Raw genomic sequence first — 20,903 nt, 5'->3', positions numbered from 1 at the left:
TACCGTCCTACTGAGCTTTGCACTGCTTTCCTGTGCTCACACCTGCACAGAACTTTACTGTGAAGTAGGACATGTCTTGGATTTTTGTGAAGCTTCTATTTGAAAAAAAATATGAAGTCAATTCCAACATCAGTAACAGTCTGTTAAAATCTGGGTCACATACTTAATTGAATATTCCACCCAACCTCTACAACAAAACAACTCCTATAGCTGCTCTTCCTGTTACAACAAGGGAAAGGAAATATCCTTTCTCAGTTGAGAACACTGAAACCTTTACACCAAACCTAAACTAAAAATGTTTACCCAATTAAGAGTTTACCCGTTGGGAATGCAAGCTGGTGCAGCCACTCTGGAAACAGGATGGAGGTTCCTCAAAAAACTAAAAATAGAACTACCCTATGACCCAGCAATTGCACTGCTAAGGCATTTACCCACGGGATACAGGTGTGCTGTATCGAAGGGACACGTGCACCCCCATGTTTATAGCAGCACTATCGACAATAGCCAAAGTATGGCAAGAGCCCAAATGCCCATCGATGGATGAATGGATAAAGAAGATGTGGTGTGTATATATATATATACACACACATACATACACACACACACAAAATGCAGTATTACTCAGCAATCAGAAAGAATGAAATCTTGCCACTTGCAACTACGTGGATGGAACTGTAGGGTATTATGCTAAGTGAAATTAGTCAGTCAGAGACAGACAAAAATCATATGACTTCACTCATATGAGGACTTTAAGAGACAAAACAGATGAACAGAAGGGAAGGGAAACGAAAATAATATAAAAACAGGGAGGGGGACAAAACAGAAGAGACTCATAAATATGGAGAACAAACTGAGGGTTACTGGAGGGGTTGTGGAAGGGGGAATGGGCTAAATGGGTAAGGGGCACTAAGGAATCTACTCCTGAAATCATTGTTGCACTATATGCTAACTAACTTGGATGTAAATTTTAAAAAATAAAAAATAAATTAAAAAAAAAAAAAGAACTTACCTATAACTTGTCTAAATTTTTTTAACTTATCTAAATTTTTATAGAAACTCCAAGCCCTAAATTCATTATTAGATTATTCAAAATGTTAACTATTGCTTTTCATTTATTTTAAAATTTCACATAATAATTTAGCTAGAAGAATACAGAGCTTAAATTATCTCCACAAAAATATATTCAACGTTTCTTAAATATAATAAATGAATACCTTCCCATATTGCAAATTAGCTAAGGGATTCAATATTCTAGAAGCATACAATTTTCCAACTCATTTAAGTTCAATTAATATGCCGCAGTCATTTTGTATAATATTTAATATAAAGTTTTTCATAATATCCCCATCTACATAATCACTTTTAACATCAGAGAAATACCTTTTACATTATAATATTTGAAAATATGAAACTATACTTAGAAAATTAGTTTTAATTCTCCAAAATCCCAAGTCAGAAATGGACAGAAAATACCAAGTACTGAACAGCATATATTTGAGATTAGATTCAAACAAGGACAATTTTCAAAATCAGAATTTTTGACTAATGTGGTTACACACAGTTTGAAATGCTACCCCAAATAATACATGAAAAACTGTGGCTCCTTCAGTGTAATTTTTAATTGTGTAAAACTTTTTGGAATGTTTATAAAATCTGATACACACTGGGGCGCCTGGGTGGCGCAGTCGGTTAAGCGTCCGACTTCAGCCAGGTCACGATCTCGCGGTCCGGGAGTTCGAGCCCCGCGTCGGGCTCTGGGCTGATGGCTCGGAGCCTGGAGCCTGTTTCCGATTCTGTGTCTCCCTCTCTCTCTGCCCCTCCCCCGTTCATGCTCTGTCTCTCTCTGTCCCAAAAATAAATAAACGCTGAAAAAAAAAAAATTAAAAAAATAAAATAAAATAAAATCTGATACACAGAAATCTAAAAACAGCCCACAGTATAATTGCCATTTTACATGCTCCAGAGAAAACAGAATGCAGAGAAAACAGAATGCACAGGAAGATCCCACTAATCTGGAGACCACGTAGCGTTCACACACACCGCCTGTGTGTCCCAAGTGGCCCCCTACCTGCCACTGTGGCCCAAGGCCACAATCACAGGAGGGCCTTGCTCGGAGCACGCCCACCTACACCGTGATCGTGATTCTTAGAAAAGCAGCCTTTAGAGCTGGGTATTCAAGCAGCTGTAGATATGCACGCTGTACCAGACCAGGATGGACAGAAAAGAAAGAAAAAAACTGCAAACTGCAAACAAAAGTGACAGAGAATATAATACCTATCGGAAAGTCATTTTTACAGGAACAAATGTATCAAATTTTAATCAAAACAAGATTTCATCTTTTCTAGGCATCCAGCATGAAGCATTCCTCCAAGGAAGTTTTTAAAGATATTTATACATCTACTTGAAATGTAGGTGTTAGAAACAAGGCAAGATAGCTTATGTCTGTTGTTTCCCTTTCAAAGCAGTAAGCGTCCCCAACATGCAGGAAAGCGACAGTGCTAACTGCACAACGTATTTTCTTCTGAAACAAACATAATTTGTGCCAAAGGGTTAAATGTCTAATTTCCATAGTGAGAATGTGCTTAACATTTGTGATTTTAAAATGTCACTTTCCCCAAAGTATCAGTGAATTTATTCCCAAAATTAGTTTTTCAGCCTGAACAGAACACATAAACAAATACGTATGAACAAAAGAAGCACATTATCAATTGCACCAAAAAATAATACTGAGTAAGGAATACTACTGAGGAGGGGCACATTCCCTGGTTAAGTATAATCCACAACATTCCAACACTGACTTTTTTTTTTTTAAATACCAGTGTGTTTCTAGTGTAGAACCCTATCAAATGAAGCAGTTTTCACACTGCCCACCTACCTAACAGAGCGGCAAAGATAGGGAAACGGTTTGGGTTCAGGTCCAGCTGCTTGGCGACCTCGTGCATCAGATACTGGCTCGTGGTGAGACTTTTCCCGTTCCGGCTCAGTTTGAGGGCATGGGCACTGAAATAGTAGGGGATGTTGCACAGCGCGTAATCGGAGTCATAGGCGACCAAGCCGTGGAAGCCGTTTTCTCGACAGAAACCGATCACTTCCTGGTGATGGTCCTCAATGCTCTGAGCCACCTGTGCAAGAGAGAAGAGCACGCGGTCAGATCCGCCCCGCTGCAGCACCCACACAGACTCCCCTGTGCAAAACCTGCAAATCCCAGACACAGAAACACCCAAAAGGGCCAGAGAGTCAAAAAACCACAATAAAGGGCACGCCACATGGCGCACATGAGAAATCTCTGTGGGAACCATCTCCTGGTCAGTAACCAAAATCCCAGCTAGCCAGCAAATTAATTTTCCGTTTCAAAGATCACCTGCTTCAAGATACACAATGCCAGTTGATTCCCTTTACAGTATTATGAAGGAAAACAGAAAGAGAAAAAAGGGACAGAAGAACAAAATAAAGAAGTGTCAAAGCAAGAGACAGAGAGAAGCCAGCCACCCTGGGGAAACCAAATAATTTCTTCCAAGTAGGAATAAGTCAAATAGATCAGAAGGATTTGTCTTTTACACAAAAGCCACATGTTACCCACCACCTACCAATCCACTAGTTATTTACACCCTAAAGCACTTGGCACATGGGGATAGTAGTAAGGGTGGACATTTACCCCAAACATCACTGTAATGTGGTTACCCCGTGCAAAGGACCAGAGCTGGCAGTGCAGCCCCAGCACAGGACCGCCATGGGGACCAGGGCTAACCTCATTGCCTGCTCAGTGATGAAAACTACAAGCCATGGCCTCTATCCTTGTACTTACTGGCTCTCTCATTGTGAGTGGTCTGCCCCCCGTATCTCCGGGTCGGCAGCATGCTAAGGGAAGGGCAGTGGCAGTACCAGGAGAAAAGTAAAAGGCTCTGCAAATCTCTCTGCTCCCAAAAACATACCAAAAGGCATTGAAAACCACCTTCCTAAAATATATAAAGTCAATCAATTCTCCTGTTTCCCAAACTGATTTAACCAACTGAAATCTGGCAGGGTTTTTTTGTTTGTTTGTTTGTTTCTACAATAGTTAAGGTATTTGAGAAAACAGAATTTTAGGGACGCCTGGGTAGCTCAGTCAGTTAGGCGTCTGACTCTTGATTTCGGCTCAGGTCATGATCTCACAGTTTATGAGTTTGGGCCCCATATCTGGCTTTGTGCCAACAGCGTGGAGCCTGCTTAGGATTCTCCCTCTCTCTCTCTCTCTCTCTCTCTCTCTCTCTGACCCTCCCATGCTTGTGCTCGCTCACTCTCACACTCTCTCTCAAAACAAATAAACTTAAAAAAAAAACTACTTTAAAAATGTAAAAAAAAAAAAGAAAGAAAATAGAATTTTAAACTAAATCCGGTGATATAGCTAACAACGGAAAATTAACTCCCCAAGGAGCCCTAAAGGTGAAAAACATAAATGTAAATTTACTTAAACATAAATTTCTAGAACTATGCTGTCCAATGAGTGGCTATACTGAATTAAAATTAAAACTAGATTACCTGCAAACAGTGAATGCTCACTGGTCACCTGCTGGGTAGGGCCATACAATCTCTCCCATCTCTCACCAAATTTCACAGGACAAGTAGTCACATATTTTGTTGGAAAGTTAGTTATAACGAAATCTCACTCAGAAGCAAGGCATATTGAAAGGAAATATGCATACTTAAAGGAAAAGTAACTTCCTGCATTCTCTTGATAAATATTTTGATAAAAATGTTTTACCTCACAAGAAAAATATAACATACAGTCAATTCACTTGTAGGTCTTAGAAGAACGCAGTTTTGTCCCTTCATCTAACAACAAGGTCTTAGAAGAACGCAGTTTCGTCCCTTCACTAACCTGGAAAAGTATAGTTTTAAAAAGTTCTGACATCAGGCCAGCTCCACATCTCCCAGCCCAAGCCTCCAACCCCCATCACTTCAGGACGTAGAACTTTCTAATGACAGCGATGTCCTAAAGTACTTCTAAACCACGAGCGACCCCCGGCCGTCATCCAGGCATCCTTCATCACAAATCTTCACAATCTGCCCAGAAGCCCCAAAATGAGAGGAGACTGTGAGTGGCCACCCCTCGCCCCCCACCCCTCCAAGGAGGTGAAGAGGCAGCGTGGCTGCCTGCTCCAGAGCCGGGCACCCTGTGGACAGGGCACAGAATTAAGTGCAGGAGCCGCACACCGTACACTCAATATTGAGTGTCCCGGGAGGGAGTTTATGAAACCGCTCTCCCGGGACACTGAGGCAGGGGCAGTGCTCCTGAGTACCCACAGGCCGGTCACAGCCCCCCCCAGGAAGGGCAGCAGGGCCAGCCCTGTGCCATCGCCCACACGGGCCCTCCAGGGGGAAGAGCAGGTGCACTGACCGAGGTGAGCACGGGAGACCATGGGAGTAAAACTCAGAGGAAACAACCTGCATTTTTCCGGAGCCATAAAACGTTCGCGCTATTTGACCCAGTAACCTTACTCCATGAAAGGGAGCCTAAGAAACCAGTGCACTGGTAACAAGTGTAGGGAGCATAACACGGGTCCAAGGAACAGGCTTCCTCAGGAGAAAGGGAGTAAACATCCATGAGCCAGGTCAACAGGGCAGCCCACCGTGCTGGAGGCAGACGTGGGGAAGGCTTCCCACAAGCAAACCGTTCAGAATCAAGCCCCTGTGCACAGCCACGCAGAGCTGCGTCCGTGGGAAAGCACTGAAGGGAGAAAGCAAATGCCACCAGTTCTGTCGGGATGGTGCAATTATGCTCAATGAAAACTTCCTTAAAAGAAAAAGATTAATAGGCGCCTAGGTGGCTCAGTTGGTTAAGTATCCGACTTCAGCTCAGGTCATGATCCGGCAGTTCATGGGTTCGAGCCCCGCGTTGGGCTCTGTACTGACAGCTCAGAGCCTAGAGCCTACTTTGGATTCTGTGTCTCCTTCTTTCTCTGTCCCTCCCCTGCTCACACCCTCTCTCTCTCAAAAATAAACATTTTTTTCTAATTTAATAAATAAATAGCTAGCAAAGAGGATGGCTGGGTAGACAGAGACAATTTACAAGCCACTCATTCATGTAAGGAGTGGATATGTTTGTATTAGTGACGTCCTTGCTCACCCCTGAGCCTGCCAGTAAGTGTGTATATTTCAATGGCCAAAAAACTGGTCAACTTGGGGCACCTGGGTGGCTCATCAATTGGTTGAGCATCCAAGTCTCGGTTTCGGTTCCAGTCATGATCTCACGGTTCATACCGTGCTGTTAGCACAAAGCCTGTTTGGAATTCTCTCTCTCCCTCTCTCTCTGCCCCTCCCCTGCTCAAGTGCGTGCATGAGAGCTCTCTCTCTCTCTCTCTCTAGCTCTCTCAAAATAAAAAGTTACAAAAAAGGCAAAGTGAATGAGTTCTTGTTAATTCACTACAACACTAACCTGCAAATCATTAACAATACCTTAATCCTCCCTCAAAGTATACCCAGCATTAGACAAATAGCTGTCCGATAGAATTAACTTCATAAAACAAAAGATGAAGGAACCAAGCCCATGAGCACAGACTTCAAACCTTCAAGCAAGGAGGGCCACCCCCCCCCCCCGTTCTGCTCATGGTTCCACCTCAGGCACCCTGAGTGCTAGTAAGGGGGACAGAACCAGAACACCTAGGTCCCAGTTCTGGATTGAAGTTCATCTGCCAAGCCAGGAATGTACAATTCATAGGTCTTTAAGTTTCCTTCAACTTCCAAAATGCTGGTATTGTCTCCCACCATTAAAACCCACCACGCCTTGGGGCACCTGGGTGGTTCAGTCAGTTAAGCAACTGACTCTTGATTTCAGCTCAGGTCATGATCTCACAGTTAGTGAGTTCAAGCCCCACATCAGGCTCTGTGCTGACAGCACAGAGCCTGCTTAGGATTCTCTCTGTCCCTCTCTCTCTCAAAATAAATAAATAAAATAAAACTTAAAAATAAAATAAAATAATAAACTTAAAAAAATGTCCATCAACTGATGAATGGATAAAGATGTGGTTTGTATATACAATGGGATACTACTTGGCAATGAGAAAGAATGAAATCTGGCCTTTTGTAGCAACGTGGATGGAACTGGAGGGTATTATGCTGAGTGAAATAAGCCAGGCAGAGAAAGACAGATACCATATGTTTTCACTCCTATGTGGATCCTGAGAAACTTAACAGAAGACCATAGGGGAGGGGAAGGGGGGAAAAAGTTACAGAGAGGGAGGGAGGCAAACCATAAGAGACTCTTAAATACTGAGAACAAACTGAGGGTGGATGCGGGGTGGGGCAGAGGGGAAAATGGGTGATGGGCATTGAGGAGGGCACCTGTTGGGATGAGCACTGGGTGTTGTATGGAAACCAATTTGACAATAAATTATATTTTAAAAAAAAATACCATGCCTTTTACTGAGGAAAGGCAACATGGCCTCAAGACCACAAGGTGACAGAGACACAATCCTCCCCAACAGGCAAGTGATGAAAGCCTGTTGGGGCCGTACCACAAGAGGACACAGATAAGAGCCAGAGGTCTGGGTGGTGGACACACATGACTCTATGCACTGTCCAACTCATACAACTGCACATCTCACACTGAGAATGAACTTTAACGTATGCAAATTAAAACCAGATCAGACAGGACTGACCCCTCTTGGTAATGTGTATCTCGAGGGTGTAGGGGTGCAGGTGACAGCACTGAGACCACTTCATGTGTGGTGGACGAGCCAGGTGTCCCACTGTCAGAGAACGGGGTTACACTGGGGCAAAGGGAGGAGGCTGGCACAACCCTGTGGTGCCAGCTGAGCCATGGAGACATCCTACGAACTGGTGTGTAGGTGACAACACAGACAGGCAGAGAAATCATCAGACGTAAGTGAGCACATGCACAGCTCCCAGCTGTCAACCAAGGGCTGAAAAGCCACACCTTAGGAGCAAGAACACCCCACCTCCATCTGGTTTCTAAATTCCGTTCACTAAATGGAACCAGGGCCCTTGAGAAAAATGGGTGATGCTGGGGCAGGGAAATCCAAGACAGGCCTGCAGCCACATACCTGTGTACCAGAAAGGAAAGAGGTGCTCAGAAAATGAAGGACACAGGAACCCACCCGAAAGACTCCCAATGGCCAAAGCTGGAACAGCGTGCGCAAGAAAATAAAGAATGTCATGTTGGGTTTTCCCCCAAAGTATAAGACAGATACACGGGCCTATAAGAGTCCAAACAAAGGGGAAGAAGATGCCCTACAGAAGAATTCCAGCAATAACGTGAAATCCCTCCCCAGCAGCTGAAGCTCACCCACACCAGCCCCTCAAATAGGGGCTGCCCTAAAAGACCACTTCCGAAGCAGCAAACCAGCAAACAGGATGAAGTGGTGTCCCGGGGCAGAGGCCGGCAGACTCCAGCATGGTGCGCTGCGACAAAAGGGCACTGCACCTCTGGGGCACCCCCCCCCCAAAAAAAAAAAAAAACACAAGAAAACATCAGGCAGCCCAAACTGGAGGCCAGCCTACAAAACAGCTGCTCAGGGATCCAGAGTGCCAAGGTCACCAAAGCAGCAGAGGCTGAGAGCTGTCCTGGCCCAGAAGGGCCCGGGGAGACGAGACACTTGAAGGCCACAGGGCACCCCAGATCAGCCCAGAGCCTAAAAGGCCCCAGGTGGAAGGAGGGAAGAGATGGGAACGAAGCACACCCCAGTTCACCGTGCACACCGATGCGAGCTTCTTAGTTTTGACGACTGTGCGTGCTCACAGGCTGTTACCACGCACCGAAGCAAAGGGAAGGATATTCAGGAACTCTCTGTACCATCTTGGCAACTTTTCTATAAACCTAAAATTATTCCACAGTAAGAAGTTTATTTTAAAAAGAAAAAAGTCAACAGTCTACAAGACACCAGCTGGAAGACTATTTTAAGCTACTTCACCAGGTGAACAAAGCATTAACGGGCATGAACAGCACAGTCAAAGAGCCTATTATGTGAAAACATATCTCTCCGCAGATGGTGGGGCTTCGGGAAGCAGGAGAGCCCACCACAGGTGAGCCTGGGTCATTACAGACCCACAACCACGTGAACCAAGTCCACTTGCCCAGGGCCTGTGGACAACGCCTCAGGACCCGCATCACAGAGCCTGATCAAAGCGGGGGTGCAGGACTGGGTCAGTGCAAGGTCAGCTGGGGACAGGACAAGGGTCTAGGCTGCATCAAAACAGGACTTGAGAAGTAATTATTTAATTAAAGATAGAAATTAAATGCCACACGGGCCTCTCGGTGGCTCAGTCTGTTGAGCGTCCGACTCTTGATCTCAGCTCAGGTCATGATCCCGGTGTCATGGGATGGACCCCCATGTCAGACTCCACATTGAGCATGGAGCCTGTTCGGGATTCTGTCTCTCACTCTCGCTCTTGCTCTCTCTCAAAAATTAAAAAACAATTTTTTTTTACTTAAATGCCAGAGGTTAAGCTTCAGAGAAGCAGGATCTGATAGGCACTGGCTGTCCTTCTCTTCCGAGCACCTTCTCTCTGAGCCTGCAAACCCTGTGCTCCCGGGCTCGCCTCCCACCTGACCTGCCCGTGGACAACACCTGCTTCTCTGATTCCCTGGCCTCCAGCTCCAGGCGCAAACTGGGCGCAATACAACGAAACTGGTACACCTAGTTCTTAATTCTAATTTTAGAAGTGAGTAAAAATTATCACATACAATACTGGGATAATTATTTCAACTTAACTCCAAGAAACTATAAAGCAAGCTAAAACACAACGCCCTGAGACCTTCCTACCTACAAGCGAGCGGTAGTAGGGGGTAAAGCCTCCCCTCCCCCAGAGTGAGCCAAACTTGGAATTGTGTATAGCCTCAGTAAGGAAAACCCCGGGTTGGCTCCCCGAGACCACCACCACCTTAAAGGCACTAGGCCTTCACTGACTCGCTGTGGCTGCCATTGCTGGGCAGATGTGGGGTGCACCCCAGAGCCCCTGCACGCACAACTCAAGCACCGCCTCTGGCTCCTGGCTGGGAACCAGGCGGGAAGCACAAAGCGCCTCACCTGCCTCCATGCCCACCTGGTTCCAGAAACACATACCATCGGGGGTGGAAGAGCCTCAGCAGCTGGCAAAACGCCCACCGCTGGTCCCAGTGAGGGACGCTGCACTGAGCCCCGGTGACTTGATGAGGCCGTGTTCCAGCCTCCGAACCCCAGGTGAATCTTCTCATCTCATGCGTGTCATTAAAAAAGGCATGTCCATTAGAACTCTGTATTTTCACAAGAAATGCTTACCAAAAAGTTCCCCAAGCTAACTCTGAGAGTATAGCTACTTATTAATGCTGACAACAGCTATGGGGACGGTCCCGTCAGATGACGAGCTCACACTGCTACATACTCCTAATCTCCAGGGTCAAGGCGCTTGGCACAGGAAGGTTTCTGTCTCTGGCGCCAGGTGGTTGAGCCCCACTGCTCTAACACTTCCTGCACCTTCCCTTCTTGATCTGCAAATCATGCCCTCCCTACCTCACAGGGCAGCAGCGACAGTTAATGAGCTACTACCTGTAAACAGCTCAGTCATTCATCAAGAAGTGCTGATAAAAGTCCGCTACCATTTGTCTTTAAGAAAGCTGTGTGAGAAAGGATGGGCTTCTTCACACTTTTCAAACATATGGGACCTGAAACACAGTGAGTTGTCTTAAATAGATCTTCTGATATAAAGAAAAAAAAATACCGTGTGAGGTCTTTGTTTAGAATGGTTTTACGCCAGCTTAGGGAAGAATGAGACACACCCTCCTGCCACCTATGAGATTTCGAAGATGTCAGTTAACCTGAACATAAGAGGATATGAGTCACCTAAATTCTTTTGTTTTTTCAAAAACGACACCTTGATCTGAGCTCTAGTAACCAGGTCCTTGGTGGGTGAGATCCTGCTCAAGTCCAGCACAGGAACAAGGACATAAAAGTTAACTCCGATTTGGTGGAAGGTTTTTATTGTTGTTTAAAGAGCAATTTAAAGTTATAACATATATTAGAGAGGTCTAAAACTACGTCTCTCCCATCATGAAATCTGGAATCAGAGCTGAACAGCTTCTTACTTTACACATCTCTTTTGTATTCTCTAAGAATTGGTTGCAGGGGTCTTAAAAGCCAGGAAAAATAATTTCTTTTAAAATAAGGGAGTGGAGGGGCGTCTGGGTGGCTTAGTTGGTTGGGCATCGACTTCAGCCAGGTCACGATCTCGCGGTCCGTGAGTTTGAGCCCCGCGTCGGGCTCTGTGCTGACAGCTCAGAGCCTGGAGCCTGCTTCAGATTCTGTGTCTCCCTCTCTCTGCCCCTCCCCTGCTTATGGTCTCTCTCTCTCTCTCTCTCTCTCTCTCTCTCTCTCTCTCTCAAATATAAAATAAAACATTAAAAAAATAATAATAAAAAAATAAAAAATAAAAATAAAATAAAACATTAAAAAAAAATTTTTTTAAATAAGGGAGTGGCACATGAAAAGATTCTCGACTTCATTAATCATAAAGGAAATGCAAATCAAAACCACAATGAGATACCATTCAACACCCATTTAGGATGGCTACTGTCACAAAAAAAAAAACATAAATAAGCAGGCATTGATGAGGATGTGGAGAAACTGAAGCCTCGCACATTGGGTGTGGGAATGTAAAATAGCGCAGCTACCATGGAAAACAGCAGGACCACTCCTCAAAAACCTGTACACAGAACCACCCTCCAATCCAGGAATTCCACTCCCAGGCATATTCCCAAAGAACTGAAAGCAGAAACTCAAACAGATATTTGTACACCCATTTTCGTAGCAGGATCATTCACAATAGCCAAAAGCAACCTAGGTGTCCATCGACAGATAAATAAAGAGAATGTGGTGTGTACACACAATGGAATATTAGTCAGCCTTATAAAGGAATAAAATCCTGAGACCTGCTATGACATGGATGAGCCTTGAGGACACTACGCTCAGGGAAGTAAGCTGGTCATAAAAGGACAAATACTGGGCAACTCCACTTACATGAGGTCCTTACAGCAGTGAAATTCTGAGACAGAGAGCAGGTGGTGGGTGCCAGGGGCTGGGAGGGGGTGGGGGACAGAAGTTAGTGTTTGGTGGGGACAAGGTTAGGTCTGGGAGAATGAGAAGTTCTGGAGATGGGTGATGAGGACAGTTGCACAGCAGTGAACGTGCTCTGTGACACTGCACTGTACATTTAACAATAGTTAAAACGGTAAAAAACAAAAAAACAAAAAAACAAAACCAACTTTATAGTTTACCACAATTAAAAAAAATAAAATTAAAAACATATAATAATAAAAGGAGGGTTGTGTCCCATCTCCCCAATCTCTCAGGAAGCCTAGACACTTGCCTCCAAGAGGTAACTTCCTACTTGTCAAAAGACAGAGGTTTTACTTTTCCTTTAGATGGTAACATCAGAGCGCACCATTAGCACAGACTGTGGCTGCAGGCCATGTGACAGGCTGAGATTCTTTTTTTTGTTGCGATCTCTTTAATAGATTGCCTTGATGCCACCGCTTATCCAATGATAAAACTGTTTTCTTTCTCCACTAAAAAAACAAGTAAGAGTGTGGATGTCATAACGAACATGTAAATTAAACTTTATCAACTTTAAAAACTGAGGTGCCTGGGTGGCTCAGTCAGTTAAGGATCTGACATCAGCTCAGGTCATGATCTCACAGTTTGTGAGTTTGAGCTCTCCATCAGGCTCTGGGCTGACAGCTCAGAGCCTGGAGCCTCCTTCAGATTCTGTGTCTCCCTCTCTCTCTGTCCCTCCCCAACTCATGCTGTCTGTCTCTCTCTCTCATAAATAAATAAACTTTTTAAAAATTTAATAATTTTTTTAAAATTTTAAAAAAAGAAACACCAACATTATTTGTCCTCAGTGTTTAGTTAGCCTACTATACTAATCTCCTCAAGCTTCAGCTAACTCCTAGCAATCCTGTCCTTGTTACAAATCTTACTCCAAAATACATTACATGAAAATTTTTACTTTAACTTTTTTTAATGTTTATTTATTTTGAGAGACAGACAAACGGAATGCAAGCAGGGAAGAGGCAAAAAGGGAGACACAGCATCCGAAGCAGGCTCCAGGCTCTGAGCTGTCAGCACAGAGCCCAACGTGAGGTCATAACCTGAGCCAAAGTCACGAACCGTGAGGTCATAACCTGAGCCAAAGTCAGACATTTAGCTGACTGAGCTACCCACGTGCCCCTCCAATACATGAAAATTTAAGTTTCAGAATTTATGAAGTTGAAACTCAGATCGATCTACCTTACTTCAAGATGGTGACACTCGAGAAGTCTTCATGAACAAGCCCCTGTCAGTAGACTAAGTTCCTTGGAGGATTCCTTTCTTTCCTATGTAGTCGCTCCTCCATGCCTGGCCAGTAACAGGCACTCAATATTTGCCAAAGGGAAGAAGAATCATCACTGGGAACCGGTCAGAAAAGAGATTATCAGAAATTTAAGGTGAGAAAATAAATCTTACATAATGGCATTGATCCAGATGTTAGAAGAAAATAATGAAATTTGTCTGTCTATATAAATAGTACAAAGCAAATATGTGACTAAAAAGTTCGGCACCCATACTAAACCCACGCAGGAGTGAACGGAGTCCCAGCCCTCCAGGAGCTGACAGCTGGGGATACGCACACAGGTAGCCACAACAAGGTGGAACACAGGAAAGCAGGGCGCTGCACTTGTCCCTGGCCTACCTCTGGGAACATCAGAGGCTCTGTGAAGGAAGGTCGTGCCTGAGATGGGCTGGCTTTAAAGTATGAGCAAAATTCCAACCAGCAGATGTGGGCAGTTAGACACGAAGGAGCACCTCGAGAAGAGCGGGGAAGCAGGCCGTTTCTAGGGAAGCAGGCCGTTTCTGGGGAAGCAGTGAGTGGGCTGGCTGGAGCACTGATGAAGCACAACACAGGAACCGGGAGCCACGCAGGCAGGTGGAAAGAGCTCAGATCACAGGAGGGTCTGAGCCTCAATACAGAGTCTGGATTCATGGTTTGTTCAAGATGTTGGCAGGAATGACTGACCTGAGGGGCCCACAGGCGGCACGACATGGTGTGCAGGATGAGTTCCACCAGTGAAGTGACAGGTGTGGGAGGCCAGTCACAATGCAGATGCGACTCTGACGACTGCCCAGACACAGGTGACTGAAACGGTATCTACCCTTAGTAGAAGTCTTGCACTGTACTTTTTGCTCAATTTTATTATCCTATATCATTTTTTCTGAACAGTGGTAAACACGTGATAATCTGGTTTCACAACCACCAATGCATTTGCACAAGCGCCTGTTAGGCCTAGTGGCTCCACTTGGTGAGTTAACATGGTGGTGGTACTGGAGTAAGGAGGAGGAGGAGGAGGAGGAGGAGGGGGGCACGTGGAAGATGGCCGGGCTGGTGGAGGGACAGGCGGGCTGGGCTCAAAATACCAGGGGGGGGACTCTAGGCAAGGGGCATAACCTCGAAGTGGACAGTCATGAGACTCAAACCAGCTAGGGCTACAAGCAGCATCAGACCAAGTGCACAAAGGGTGGAACAGAAACACGGTGAAGACCAGCTCAAAAGGGGTCGGGCTGCAGAGGGGAGACGACATTTGAAGTCAACAGTGAAGCTTCCCACTAAGTACAGGGTCCTGCTCTGGGGTGGCTAAAGCGCAAGCACAAACACAAACACGACGGCCACTGGATGTGAAGGACAGGAGGCAGGGGGCGCGTGGTCAGCTGTGTGAATGGGGCTTGGTAGACTCGGTCTCAAGCGCATACCACCAGCTGTCCGTCAGGTCTGTGCAGGCCACGGGACCAGGCAGGTGCCGCATGAGCACACGGACAGCAGTACCCTCAAAGGGGCGACGCTGGGATTATGAGAAGGAAGAACATGTAATGGAGAGGACCAGACTATTATCTTATTTCGGGAGCCCCAGGAAACGGGAGCACTTTGATGACTGAAAAGGGTTCGAACAAGGCAGACAGAGGGGAAAGGTTGGCTTTGGTCAGTCTAACTTTAAGAAAAGGGAAGAGAGATTTAGATAAGGTGATGAGTGTTCTAGAAACCAACGCTGAAATCACAAACCGGGGGCTCGAGGGCAGAATCCAGCCCACAGCCTATTTTGCTTGGCTTAAACAGTATTTTTTAAATGGGATAATTGTAAATAAAGATCTGGATTTCTGGCTTTCCTGAAAAATGTGAAGTCTGGCAATGCTGGCTCAATAGTCCTTTAAGGTTTTTAAAGTTTGTGCATGCACCTCTGCAGGCGCTGGAGAAATTATCGAACACCATGCAGGCATTGAAAAGAATTAGAGGGGTGCCTGGGTGGCTCAGTCAGTTAAGCGTCCCACTTCAGCTCAAGTCATGATCTCACAGTCCATAAGTTCAAGCCCTGCGTCAGGCTCTGTGCTGAAAGCTCAGAACCTAGAGCCTGCTTCAGATTCTGTGTCTCCCTCTTTGCCCCTCCCCTACTCACACTCTGTCTCTCTCTCTCTCTCTCTCTCTCTCTCAAAAATAAATAAACATTAAAAAAGTAAAAAATAAAAGAATTAGAACCATACAGACATGGGAAGTTTTTTACATCCTTATAAAAAAAAAAGCAAGTAGCTGAATAATGTAGTCTGTGATCATAATGTCAAGAAATTGAAACTACTGGTAGTATATTATTGTGCAAAGTATAATATAAAACATACATAGGCAGCTGCTGTGGAAAACAGCATTGCAATTCCTCAACAAATTAAACACAGAATTACCATACAACGACCAATTCCACTTCTGGGCACTTCTCCAAAAGAATTGAAAGCAGGGACTCGGTCAGATTTTTGCCCACCCAAGTTCACTGCAGCATTCTTCATTATTCACAACAGACAAAACGGGAAGCAACCCAAGCCTCTGTGGGCAGACCAAATGGACGGTCCACAGAATATTACGCAGCCTTTAAAAAGGAGGGAAACTGACACAACATGACAATATGGATGAACCTTGAAGACCTTAGGCTGAGATAAGCCAGCCTAAAACCCGTACAATGGAAGAAAATAAATATTTTAAACTAAGGATTTTAAAAGGATGACTGGTTTTACTTGTAATGTGGCCAATTTTGAACCTAAGTATTCCCTGGTCAATTTGAGGTCCTTGAGAACAAGGTGTATTGCTGGTTTTTAGCGTCTCTGGGCAGAAACCATGCCGCTCCCACTCCCACAGTGGCTGGAAAACAGAGCAGAGGCGCTGTGCTATGGGATCTGACCTGGGAGTGAACTGCAGGCAGGCACACCCCCGAGGCATTCTTACACAAAGAAACTGAACTTTGCCTTCAACTCTGCACTTCCCTCTTGAGAAAGTTACTGGTTACTTGTCCCCTGATGTCGCCTACTCAGCAACTCTGTCTCTTTCCATACAAAATGAGTAACAAAACCCTGCGCAGGCCAAATGAGATAGCTCTGTGAAAGGGCCCAGCAAGGGCAGGCACCCGACAAGTCGGTTCCTGTCCCCAAGTCGGTCCCTGTCCCACCAGGTACGCCAGGATAGGGATTGTCATCCCCCAAATCTCAAGTCACAGCCGAATCTCACTCACAGACTTCCACTGTCGTAAAACAGCAGCTCGGCTTTCTTATGTCGGCTCTAAGTAAACACGCTAGAGCCCCGACTCAGGGTAAGATCTGAAGGTTTTCATTTTAAACCCGCGCACCGACTCCAGTCTTGCAGCAGGATCACTGAGAAAAGGTCTAGGGATTTAATGCCACCAAGATTTTTAAATAAATCAGTCCCTCACTGAAGTTTCAAAGGTTGTGATGACTCAAAATACACAAGAGGAAACACTCCCAGTACCTAGCAGAAGCCAAGTTCAGGCCAGGCAGTTCAAACACCTCAACAAAATTAGCCGATTCATACGCCAACTTCTAGTGGTTAAAAATATGTAATTGTTACTGTACAAAAAAAAATTACAATTATTACTCTATCAAAGACATAGTCTTCTAAGTCAAAAAAGATTTCTCTAAGCAAAACGGACACGAAATTAAGCCTTTCTGCCAGTTTACAAAAGCCCAGAGGAGGCCAACAAGATGGCAGATTTTTATAAGACATGTGCCTCATGTACCCAACATTATATAGAGTGAGATTTTACGTCAATTCCTTTGTCAATTTTATATAATTTATATAGAAAAAAATTGTGGTTATCATACAGTAAAATGAACTTTTACGTACTTCTGATGTGTAGCTGTATGTTTTAAAATACGTAACTGCCACCACCATCAGGGTACAGAAAAGTTCCATCACCCCAAAAAGCTCCTGCTGTCCCTTTATGTCCACGCCCGACTCCAACCCCACCCCCCTGGCAACCATTAATCTGGTCCCCATCAATGCAGCCTCATCTTCAGGGGAATGTCATAGAAAGAGAATCACACCTTTTGAGCCTGCCTTCTTTCACTCAGCATAAATTCTTAGAGATTCACCCCAGTAGTTGTCTGTATCTGTATCAATACTTCCTCCCTCTCATTGGTGAGGAAGACTGCACCCTATGGAAGGACCAGTTTGTTTAGTCACCCACTAGAGGATATTTCGTTTGTTTCCAGCACTAGCTATTATGAATAAAACTGCCAGGAACACCAAAGTAGGGTTCCTGCATGAACAAAAGTTTCCTTAGGTAATTACCCAGGAGAGGGACTGCTGGGTCGCAGGGTGAATGTATATTTAACATTAACTGCAGAGCTGTTTTCCAGGGTGGTGCGCCCACATGCATGCCCACCAGCCACGTGAACTGCTTCCAGAGGTTCAGCATTCTTGCCAGCACTTAGTAGTGTTGGTATGGCTTATTTTAGCCATTCTAACAGGTATACAGTGATATGTTCTCATGCTTTTAATTTACTTAACCATTTTATTTTCAATGTTTTTTTATTTATTTTTGGGACAGAGAGAGACAGAGCATGAACGGGGGAGGTGCAGAGAGAGAGGGAGACACAGAATCGGAAACAGGCTCCAGGCTCTGAGCCATCAGCCCCGAGCCTGACGCGGGGCTCGAACTCACGGACCGCGAGATCGTGACCTGGCTGAAGTCGGACGCTTAACCGACTGCGCCACCCAGGCGCCCCTACTTAACCATTTTAATGGGCATCTTTTAAAAATAGTACACATCGCTCCATTCTCTTAAGAGAACCCTCAGGGGCTCCTCAAATACATAAAATTGTTCCCCTTATTCCAAAGTAGCCCCAGAATTATGTCTGGTTTTTATGGCTTTTTTTAATCTTCTCCCTTTTGAAGTGTCACTTCTTGCTATTAATGGTGCTCCTGCCTCTGGCAGACTTTTCTCTACACCCTTTTCTCACGCTGACCTTAGAAACAGATAACCAAGCTTATCAGAACCACATCTGAAAAGAAGAGGGCAGTCTATAAGGAGAAGATTTGCTTCTCCGGTGAGGAAAGAGAAAGCTTTGGTTTTGTTTTTTGTGGGGTTTTTTTGGGGGGGGGGGGAGGGGGGGTCACAGTACCAAAACTTCCTGACCTCTTGTTTGGCTGCTGAGAAATTTCTAGTAGCTAAATTTCTTAGACGTCTTCCAAAACGGTGAGACTGCCAGGTCAAGCGGCCTTCAGGTAACTGAGTTATTATTGTACTAACCTGAGGAACCAACACTATACTATGCTTCTATATTGGGAATCAAAAGCTTAACTAAAGCAAAAAATATCGTGTTGTTTCTGGAAAGCTAAGTGGAAGAAATTATCTTAAATCTAGTTTCCAAACATTCACACATCGGTCAAACTTCTGAGCACCTAGTAGGCAAGCCACACATTCACAGGGATGCAAAGATAAACTTTTTTACAGTCAAATAAAGAATTCAGCAGCTCTCTCAAAGACAGACACACCGAACCCAATCCTTCCTAGTATTTGAAAGTCGTCTGACCAAAAGCTCATCCTGTCTTTTCAGCGCTAGTTTCCTCTCGGAATACTTCCCCGACATATTCAGGAGGTGGATCGCGGCCGGGAGTCCAGGCTGCCTTACTTCCCTGAGCCCGGGCTCCAGGGCAGAAAATGCCAGCAGCCCTAGGCGCTCACCCAAACTCCCAGGGGACGCTGGCTGTGTCTCTGCCAGGCCCACACACCAATCCCTGATCTCCCAGCCGCCTCGACCCGCAGACTCGCAAACCCCGTCACCAATTGCAACAGGATTGGGGTGGGACTTCCGCTATCACTTTAGGCTTCCCCACCACCATCTCAACTCAGGCAGTCAGGAAGACTGAATTTCAGAAAACTTTGGGCTCAAGCGGTTGCAAGCAGAAATAATGGCAAGACAAACAAGTTGTAAGACAGACACGGTGGCAAGAGCCAGAAAACCAAAACAGCCCCCCAGTTTTTTACAAAAAGCAATGAACGAGGAAGCAATCCAAACGAAGCCTAGGGTCATTGATTTGCATGTTATCTCTGCAGTGGCTGCTGGGTCCCGAAGCTGCCCTTGGCCCGGGTGCAGCGTGGAGGAGCCCTCTGCCAAAGGGACAGCAGAAGCTCTGATTACCGGGGTGCCCGGCCCAAAGTGGCCGAGGCCCGCCGTGCGGAGACATCATCCCTGGAAATCGGGTTCCCAGTCCCCTTCGCCCTAACTCTTGCCGCTACGCCTTTCGCAACAGATGCACAAAACCCAAGACTGTAAGTCCCAGAACTGACGAGATTCCGTCATGTCAGGTCTCACAATTCTTTGAAATCTGGCGCACACAAAACTCGGACAATTTCTCTCAAAAGTGTCGTCTCGGAGGGAACCCGGACCCAAGGCGCGTGTCCTCTCTCGAAAGCGGTGCACCTCGGCAGGCCCCGGGCAGGCTGTCCCCGGCTAGGACGCCGTGTGACAGCAGCGGGCGGCTTGCACAACCCCGCCGGGACCCCCTCGCGTGGCCGCGCAGCCCACTCGCTCGCACCGAAAACCTGTTGCTGCGCGAGCACGGTCACCCGCGAGACGAGCGTCGCGCCCGGAACGGGGGGGCGGGGGGGGGCCCGCACCTCGCAAGCCCGCGGCGCGGCCGGGGCTCCGGGCTCCCCCGCCCGCCGGGCGCCAGGCCGCGCGTCCATCTTGCGCCCCCGCGCCCTCCGACCCCGGACTCGCCCGGCCTGCGCCCTGCTCCCGCCCCTCCCCCCATCCCGGGGGGGCGGCGACCCCGGCCCCGGCCCCCGCGGGCCGCACCTTGACGTGGAAGCGGATGAGCGCCAGGCGGATGCAGTGCGCCATGCAGACGGGCGGCAGGAACCAGACCTTGGGCGGCGGGGTGCCCTTGTTCTGGACATGGCTGACGATCTGCTGCGCCGTCTGGCGCTCGTTGCCCTGCCGCTTGACCCACTCGTGCAGCCGCGCCTTCTCGAGCGCGCCGTTGAAGAAGACGAAGAGCTCGATGTTGCCGCCGAAGCAGGCCTTGGCCAGCGCGGCCAGGTAGCCGAGCATGTGGTTCCACTGGCCGCCGCTCACCCAGTCGGTGTAGAAGCCGCCGTACAGGCGGTGCAGGCAGTTGTCGGCGTCCACCAGCAGGCGCAGCGGCGTGTGCGGGGGCCGCTGCCGCCCGCCGCCCACCAGGCTGCCCCGGGCCAGCTTCTGCAGCTCCACCGGCACCACGGCGCTCGGGCAGTGCTTCTCGATGTAGTCCTGGAAGCCCTGCACGCCCATGGCGGCGGCGGCGGGCGCGGGGCGGCGGGGCGGCGGGGCCGGGGGCGGCGGGGCCGGGGGCGGCGGGGCCGTGGCGCGGCCGGGGCGGCGGCGGGCTCTAGGGGGGGCCGGGGCGGGCCGCGGGCGCGCTCATGGCCGCTGCGGCCGCCATGTGCTGCCGCCTCCCAGGGCCATGGCGGGAGGGACCTGCGCCGTGCGCCGCTCGAGGCCCGGGCCAGGCTGAGGCGGCCTCGCGCGGGCGGCGGCGGCAGCGGCGGCGGCGGCGGCGGCGGCGGCGGCGGCGGGGCG

General features: G+C 47.2%; 1 protein-coding gene across 3 annotated transcripts in view; it reads right to left on the bottom strand.

Annotated features, from left to right (window-relative positions):
- FAM120A (family with sequence similarity 120A) overlaps positions 1–20,645 on the bottom strand; it is a 96,223-nt gene extending 75,578 nt beyond the window's left edge. For all 3 annotated transcript variants that reach the window (XR_006965920.1, XM_047100632.1, XM_047100638.1), the window contains exons 1-2: positions 20,142–20,645; positions 2,876–3,122 (exon numbers count right to left, since the gene is read on the bottom strand). Coding sequence is in view for 2 of the 3 variants with exons in the window: in XM_047100632.1 (XP_046956588.1) it covers positions 2,876–3,122; positions 20,142–20,615 (721 nt within the window). In the remaining variant the exon portion in view is untranslated. The remainder of the gene's footprint in view (positions 1–2,875; positions 3,123–20,141) is intronic.
- Between the last annotated feature and the right edge of the window lie 258 nt (positions 20,646–20,903).

This window comes from Lynx rufus, unplaced genomic scaffold (assembly GCF_022079265.1).
Source record: "Lynx rufus isolate CCGP_SWC_20201006 ecotype Redwood Valley unplaced genomic scaffold, mLynRuf1.p SCAF_10, whole genome shotgun sequence".
Taxonomy (NCBI): Eukaryota; Metazoa; Chordata; class Mammalia; order Carnivora; family Felidae; genus Lynx; species Lynx rufus.
Note: the sequence above shows the minus strand (reverse complement) of the source record. Positions and strands in the feature narration are given on the sequence as shown.